The 8,827-nt window shown below is 41.6% G+C and overlaps 1 protein-coding gene across 2 annotated transcripts in view; it reads right to left on the minus strand.

Moving 5' to 3' along the window:
- The window catches only part of Zfp69 (ZFP69 zinc finger protein), a 24,244-nt gene extending 15,423 nt beyond the window's left edge, over window positions 1-8,821 (minus strand). For both annotated transcript variants that reach the window (XM_023706188.1, XM_004645976.2), the window contains exons 1-3: window positions 8,760-8,821; window positions 6,678-7,080; window positions 4,881-4,966 (exon numbers count right to left, since the gene is read on the minus strand). In XM_023706188.1, coding sequence (XP_023561956.1) covers window positions 4,881-4,966; window positions 6,678-6,804 — 213 coding nt within the window. In that variant the 5' untranslated portion in view covers window positions 6,805-7,080; window positions 8,760-8,821. The remainder of the gene's footprint in view (window positions 1-4,880; window positions 4,967-6,677; window positions 7,081-8,759) is intronic.
- Window positions 8,822-8,827: the final 6 nt, after the last annotated feature.

Genomic DNA, 8,827 nt, shown 5'->3' on the forward strand with positions numbered 1-8,827 from the left:
CATTTGATTCTTTAGTTCAGATGTTATTAATTCAAGGATTTCTTTTCTCATTCCAATCTGAGGTCTTCTATATCTTTCTGCAGCTGTTTCTTTATTTCAGAAGCTGCTGATTCATTGCTTTCAGCTGTGATTTCCAATTTTTTCTGTGTTAGTGACCTCTGCACTTCTTATGGGTGGGCTTGGCTTCTGAGGTTGCATTTTGTTCCTTCTCGTCACTTTGTGTAGCACCGTCTTCTGACCTTTGTTGTAAATCTTTGCTGTAGTTATAACCTTCGCACGTACTGAAGTTCAGGTGCAGCTCTTCAAAGTTTGGACTTATCCAGCTGCGTCTGGCTTGGGTGTGGCTGCTGTGCTCAATCCTTTCTGCTGCTGCCCTTAAGGGTGAACCTGTTATGCCCGTGTGGTGAGATGTTCTTCTCCTGTACTAGCTGGTTGGATCTATCCTCTACACTCTCCCCTGCAGGGATTGCAGCTGCAGGATTACACCTCAGGCATGTGTGCCAGGCCTGAGCTGTGCCTGGAGGGGGCAAAGTGAAGTAGGAGGAAGAGGAAGCTCTCTGCACATACTCACGGGACCTGGGCTAGGACTGGGTCTGGGGGCTCCGGGACGGGGCAAAAATTCCTACTTGGCGGGCGGGGTGGGGAGGCACTGCAGAGTGGTGGGGGGCGGCCCAAGGGGCTGGGAGAGGGTCCGGCCCACGCTGCACCTGGGCTAGGACTGGTCCCACGGGCACAGGGTAGCAGGAAGCTCTCCGCATACTCACTGGACCTGGGCTAGGATTGGGTCTGGGGGCTCCCAGAACTCGGCAGAAAATCCTACTTGTTGGGTGGGGTTGGGGAGGCACTGCGGAGTGGTGGGGGGCGGCCCAAGGGGCTGGGAGAGGGTCCGGCCCACTCTGCACCTGGGCTGGGACTTGTCCCGCTGGCGTAGGGTAGTAGGAAGCTCTCCGCACACTCACTGGACCTGGGCTAGGACTCGCTCTGTTTTTAAATAAATTTAAATTTATTACAGTGCAAAGCTACTATCATAATAAGTAGCATGGTACAGGCCAAAAAATGCAAGCAAAAACAAGACCTGATGATTGGTGGAAAAGAAGATGCAGAAAGAATTTCAAACACACTGAGCTGTCTTACTTTTGATGAAAAGGTCAAGAATTGTTTGTTTAAAGACAAGGTCTCACTATGTAGTTCAGGGTAACCTTGAACTCACTATGTGAAAGGTTCTGGGCCTAGTATGAATTGCTGAATTACGATGGTGGTCATCTAACATGGCTGAAGCCCAAAAACAACAGCTTATTTTCCTAATGACCACTTCTTCCTTCTTCCCCAACTCAGTCCTGTATACCTTTCCCACACATACAGGACTGAACCCAATCAGTTCCTTATATGTAACTAAGACTGCCCCTCAAACCCTACCCCTAGCAAAAGCACATAAAAGGCTCAGCTTTCCTTTGCCTCAGGCCAGAGGATCTAGCATCTCCCTTCCACTCATCCTTTCTGTGTCTTCAGAGTCAATAAAGCTTCTTTTATCTTTCCTATCTCTTTATGCTGCCAAAAACCCGAATACTATAGTTTAGGGTGGCCTGGAACTCTCTGTGATTCTCCTGGCTCAGTCTCCCAAGTGCTGGGATTACAGGTGTGCACAACCACACCTGGTGTGCACAACCACACCTGGCACCCTCTAATAAATTATGCTTTCTACATGTGAAAGGTTAAACCTAGATCCATACCTCTCGCCTTGAACTAAATTCAAATTGAAATGGATCAAAGATTTAAATACATACTTTAAGATATAAATATTAAAACAGAAACAATCTGCTACATTATGTAAAACTCTGGAACACACAGGCACAGGCGAAGACTTTTTGAAACAAACCCCAATTGTACAGGAAATATTACAAAGTATCAACAGCTAGAATCATACCAGGTTAAAAAGCTTTTGCGCAGCAAAAAAAAAAAAAAAAAAAAAAAAGCTAACCATGTAGTGAAGCGACAACCCATAGAATGGGAAAAATTTTTTACCAGCTATTCTTTAGATAAGGCACTAATATCTAGAATGTATAAAGCACTCCAAAACTCCCCTCCCCCAAAAAATTAAAAACCCCATCCCCTGGGCATTTGAAATAGATACTTCTGAAAGGAAAAAGCACAACTAGTAACTAAATGTATGAAAAACTGTTCAGTATCACTGGGCACTTGACAAATGCAAAGAACAACCACACTGAGACTCCATCTCCCTCCAGAAAGAACAGTTATATCAAGAAATCAATCACAAACGCTGGCAAGGCTGTGGGAGATAAAGAACACTTCTCCACTGTTGGTGGCATTGTAAATTGGTACAATCATCTCAAAAAATAAAATTACGTTTCATTTGACCCAGATTTCCCTTGTAGGTATCTTGCTGAAAAATCATCCTACCAGACAGTGTATATGGACACCCATGTTTATGACAACGGTTTGTAATAGCTAAATCTTAAGAACAGCCCAGATGACCATCAGTGGATGAATGGATAAAGAAAGTGATTTTTTATATATAATGGAATATACCCTGCCATAAAGAAGGATACATTCAAAGCTAAGTGGATGCACCTCGAGAACATAATTTTAAGTGAAATAAATTGGCCATACATGCTCACATATCATAGTTTCTCTTGTGTGAGAAACTCAAAGGGCAAATTAGACCAAGATGGATGATATATATTGAGAAGTAGGAAGAAAATGTTCAAATAGGGAAGGGAATAAGGGAGGAAATAAGGATTAAGAAACAAATGAATGGGAAGGCATGGTGGTGCACACCTGTAATCCCAGCACTCAGGAGGCTGAGGCAGAAGGATTGCTGTGAATTTGAGGCCAGCCTGGGCTACTGAGTTCATGCCCAGCCTCAACTATATAGAAAAACCCATCTCAAAAAGATGAAAAAAGAAAAGGAAAATAATAATCGAACACTGGAGGAGCAAATTTAAATACAACAAAGTGGACTGCAGGGAAAAACATATTACTAGTTTAAAAATGACATTAAAGGTGATACTGGATATATTCAGGATGGTGTGGTCATAGATCAGAGAGACATTCCTTAATGATAATAAAGTCAATTAGAGAAGACAATTTTAAGTGTTCATATATCTGATGACAGAACTTCAAAATAAAGCAAACAAAACTAAAGGGATATACAGATCAAAATCACAATAATTACAGGTTTTAACATCCTCTCTCAATAAGTGATACAACCCGTAGACAAAAATGCATCAAGGATATCAGGGATTTGAACAACACTATTAATGAATTTAACTAATAGACATTTACAGAACACTATACCTAATTATTATAAAATATAAAATTAAACTCTTAAGAAACTTACAGAAATAAATGAGTATAAGAAATATAGAGACTTCATGTACTTTAGGGGGTGGGTGGCATATTGATTTAGAAGGGAGATGGGGGAACATTTGCAGATAATTGGAATATTTTTATTTACTGATGGGTTACATGGGAACATATGTCAAAATAGAATTATATACTTTCTTAAGTGCAATTTCCTGTATATTACTGATATCTCAGTTTGTCTTTTTTTTTTTTTTTTTTTTTTTTGAGACAGGGTCTCACCATGCAATTCTGGCTGGCCTTGAGCTTACTTTGAAGCCCAGGCTAGTCTGAAACTCACATTGATCCTCCTGCCTCAGCCTCCCAAGTCCTGGGATTACAGGCTTGTGCCACCACTGGCTTATGCTTCAGTTCTTAAAAATGTAACCCTTTACCAAGGCTAAGAATCTAGTATCTGTGAAACGTCTGGAAGTAAGGCACTCTGAATGTGTGGAACAGAGATAACTCTAAATTAGACTACAACTGTAGACTACTATTTCCAATACAAGGCATAAATTAATATCTAAGCTTTTTAGTTGAGACAACCAAGATTGTAAAGAGCTAAAAATATTGCCCAAGATCACCAAAGATAAATCAAATCCTGTACTATCTAATTTCAGATAAAATCAAACATGTACTAATTTCAGATTTCAAGTTCTTTTCACCTAAAACTCTTCTGTCTATAATAATATATCTCTAAAAAGGTCTTTCTTTCACACTTACTCTGTAATTTCCTTCTGTTTCCTTCTCATGTCTGCCAGACAATGAAGGCCAGTTGCTCTCAGTCCTGACTGCTCTCAGGCCTCTCCTGCTCTTGCTTTGACTATTGAAGAGGTATGCAGTGTAGCCTCACCATTTCTGTTCTATACATTTTTACTTTGGCTTCTTCTCAAACCTATAACAAGGGTACCTCTTTTCCTCCACTATATATCACTAAGAATGTTGCAACTTTCTTCTCACTTGTAGTTCTTTGTCTGTTTTGGTACAGGAGATTGAAACCTAGGGACTTTGCAGAGAGCTATACCCTAACCCTTCCTTTGGTTTTCATTTTCAGACAGAGACTCACTAAATTACTAAGTGGCCCATGATGGGCTCAAACTTACAATGTTCTTGCTTCAGCTGCCCAGAGGGCTGGGATTACAGGCATTTGTTACCATGTCTGGCTTTATTTACAGATTTTGATTTTGAGATTTGACTGTTTATATTAAATCTAAAAATGGTATCTGTTAGTTTTTTAGGGATTGGCATATCACTCACTTTGCTTTTTCTATCAAAATTAATACAATATTAGATCTAGATGCAGCTGATCTAGAGAAATAAGAGTTATAGGGAGGGAGAGAGGCTACTATGAACAGGGAAACTGTCACCACAGAAGCCCAGATTTCTGGGGAGTGACTTGCACTGAGCTCTTTTAGTTGTTTTTGTTAGTCTTCATTCACCTCTACTTCCCCCAGGCGACAAGATTATATCCATAAAAGCCAGAAGCAATATCAAGAAAAACATAGAAAACCCCTGCCTACCTCGGATTCTGTTGTCAAGAGTCCAGGAATCACTTCATCTGCTAAACCTTCTCCCTGGGTCTCATCAGAACCCTGAGATAGCAGAGCTAAGAAAGAAAAAGAACCATGAGATTTGCATCTCCTCAAATTCCTCAAACACAAAATGCAATGGACAGGGCTTCTTGCCGAAAACACTAACAAAGGATTTTAGGATGACTTACAAGCAGCCTGACACTCCCCTCAGTGAGGATAACCTGCAGTGTGTTGCTTTGAGCATTAATATTTCCCAATAGTCAATGTGGGTCCAGATCTATTAAGCTACCCATTTGTTCAAAAGTCTTCAGAAGCTCTCCATGGGTAAGAATGATCCAAAAACTTCATCATGGACTTCAAGGTATTCTATAAGCTGCCTGGAGTGTAGTTTCTCAGTAATGGTTATCTCCAAACTACCATCCTCAGATGTAAGGGTGATATGGCTGTGACATCTGTCACCCACTGATCACCAGGATTCATTTGGCTGATCTGACTGGCTATACAAGTGCCTTCTTCCTCCCTCACCATTCCATGTGTGTCCCTCTGGAAGCTGCATGCTCAGTCAAAAAGGACAACCTTCTCTGATCGAGGAGGACTATTTCCTAGGTCAAGGGTATATATGTAGCAGCACTCTCCCATGCTAGAACCTCCAAAGTTCCCAAACCTCTATCCTTTATACATGGTACACCACCCATACCATACTCCTAACCCTCACTTAGACTAAATAGTCCCCATTCTCTGGGGTCGTTTTTATTTTTCTGTCCTTTCTCTAAATCTGTTTAAAAAACCTAAAAGAGCCCTTCCAAGTCTAATTGTGTTATCTGCCTTGCGAAAATCTCTCAGATATATGCAATCATAAGAAAGTTTTCTGTCTCCTGTATCCCAAAACTGATTTTTAAAGATTGCCTTCCATTATTTTAATCTGACTATATGGATTAATTAATAATTAGCATTAGAAAATATTATTCATTTTCGATCTGTAAAAAAACTTGACCAAAGTCTCTGCCTGATAATGCTAGAACACAACAAAAGTACTGGTTGAATACCAAGCATTAAAGATACCACATGACAATTCCACCAAAAAAAGATACATGAGACATGAATTCTCTTGTCTATCTATCTGCTCTTCACCAGATCGTTAAATAAAGTGTGATCCTGGACATGAGGCCAATATTTTCTTTCACAGCTTCCCCTTTCTAAAAGCCACAAATATAATTCTTGTTATGGTTTAAATTTGAAAAGTTTTCCAAAACCCATGTGCTTGATTACCAGCTGACAGGCGTTTTGGGAAGTGACTAGCTCATGAGGACTCTAAACTTCATCAGGTGGATTCATCCATTGCTGAGATCATAATTTGAAGGTATTATTGCAAGGTGATAGGAGCAGGAGGCGAGGCTCAGTAGAAGGGAGGTCATGTGGTCGTGGCCTTGGGAACTACATCTGTTTCCCTGCACCTTCCTCACTGGCTTTCCCTCTCTCTGATTCTTGACTACATGAGGTAAGCAGTTTGCATCTGCCATAACCTTCTGCCATGATGGTTCTGCCTTATCATAACCTCCAAAGCAGTGGAGCCAACTGACCATGGACTGGAAACTTTGAAAATAGGAACCAAAAACAACTCTTTCCTGCCTTAAACTGTTTACATCAGGTATTCTGTTAATAGTGACAAGAAGGTAACATCCTCCAAAGACCTTTCCCCAATTTCTATCCAAAAGACACTACCAGCATGAAAGCTCTTTCCACACTGAGACCTCTTTCTTCTCCCCTCCATCAGTCTATTCTCACCTTCTCCTTCAAATATTTTAGTCACATCCTCCCACAGGGGTGCCCCCTCCTCAGCCTTTCTTGGATGGTGCAACTTCACCCAGGCGCTGGTCTCAGTGGGCAGGGTGATCATGAGCTGCTGTGGCATGCCGGCCTGACTGCGACTGTCCACTTCTGGTAAGGAAATTGTTGCAACTTCTTCACAGTTGGGTGGTCCCTCTCAGATCACAATTACCTGCCTTTAGGAACTTGGCATGTCCCTGAAGCACAAGGACCTGGGGGCTCCTAGAATTTGGTATGAAAAACTCAGGCTGTTTCTTTGGGAGGTGGGCCAGTTTAAGTGCATGCCTCTACACTCTTCCAGAGGCGCAAAAGGCAGGAACAGAGTAACCCAGTTCTTGTCATGTGTCCACAACTCCAGAACCTGCAAAAGATATAAAAACAAAGGTGTAGCATTGATCCAGGAATACAATGTATGATTTTAAAATATAGTTTAACGTTTAACGTTTAAAAGTTTATAACAAGACTTTGCCACTAGTCCCTGTCACCATACTCCCCCTTCCTTCACTTATTCTGTCACTCTCAGTACCTTCTGAAACAATCTTCTTTCACGAGTATCTTTTATTTGTGCTATCATGGCTGCCTTGATGTCTTGAATCAATTCAAAAGTTTACCTTTCCTGATAGTTGTGACTTTGGGAGAAGAGCCAGAAGATGTACATGCCACAACAGTGAGGAAGGTGGATGAGGAAGCACACTAATGTTTGTATACACCTGCCTTTCTGTTGACTGGCACTTAGCAGTAGCATTCACTATTTTCTTATTACACCTTATAAAAAGAAAACCCTCAAAAGAAGACTTCTATCACTGCTTCAGAAAACGGAAGAATGATGAGATGCATGTGTCTGAAGTGAAGACGAGTATTTTGAAGGAGATTAATGACAATGTATCTTTTACTGTAATGAAGTTAAAATATATTCACTGTACATTTTGATTATATGTCATATAATTGGTTCACTTGGCTACAGGTTAAATACCAATCAAATATATATGGACACAAAGATACATAAACACCCAAGATGTACAAACAAGTGTAAGCTCTGCCTTATCTTCCCACCGTGTAAGCAATGTGCATTGTCTGCCTGGATACAGACTTGAGAGTTAAGAAGGCAGGCTTGAAATCAGGTGGTTGGAGCCCTGACATTTGTGCATTAAAACTACGAGGCATTCCACCTCCCTGAGCTTGTTTCCTCATCTATGAAATGGAGATAGTAACTGCACTTTACAGGGTTGTAATGTTGACTGAGACAATGCTAAAGATAGAGCAAGCTTAGTTAACGTTATCATAATCTTTTTCTTCTATGTATTTTTGATGGTACTTGGAGATTGAACCCAGAGCCTTTGCACTGAGCTACATCTCCGTTTTTATTATTTTATTATTATTATTTTGAAGACAGGGTCTCACTAAATTTCATAGGCGAGCTCAAACTTTCGACCCTCCAGCTTCAGCTTCCCAGAGAGTGGATATTACAGGCGAGAAGCACTGTGCTGTCGTTTTTAAATGTAATATCACAGGATTATCTTTCAGTTGTTTTAAAGAAATAATTAGAAATCTGAATTTAAATTTCATTTCATAAGTCTCATCTGATAGAAAAATCAAAGAACTGCATTTTAGCGTGAGCAAGCCGACTCAACACATTTGCTGCTGCTCAACAGCTGGGAAATCTTGATTTCAGAAATGTTCAGACTAGGGGAAGGAGGTCTGTGTTCAAAGGGAGGAAACAGTCAAGGGATATTGAAGAATTGATTGTGGCTGGCAAACTTGAGAACCACCCCAATCCATCATGGCATCCAAGCCCCAGAGTCCGAGCATAGGCGCCGCGGCAGAAGGGAGCCAGGCTGACTTTTTGAAGTTTATGGGGAAGAGAAAAGGTGTGCGACCACGTGCGACCCACCCACTGGAGCTCTGGTAAATATCCTGCTCCGAACACATGAAGTCTCGTTACCGAACCACAGAAACTTCCCACTGAAGTGCAGTGTTCGTTCCGAAACCGCGACTAAGCATTTGCCCGCGCCCGCCGCCGCGGCGCAGCCGCTCACTCACCCGCGGCCTGGGCCGCAGGACAGCGCGCCCGCGCGTCCCCGAGGCTTCGCGCGGACTCTCCGCCCGCC

The sequence above is a fragment of the Octodon degus genome, unplaced genomic scaffold (assembly GCF_000260255.1).
Source record: "Octodon degus isolate 3935 unplaced genomic scaffold, OctDeg1.0 scaffold00245, whole genome shotgun sequence".
NCBI lineage: Eukaryota > Metazoa > Chordata > Mammalia > Rodentia > Octodontidae > Octodon > Octodon degus.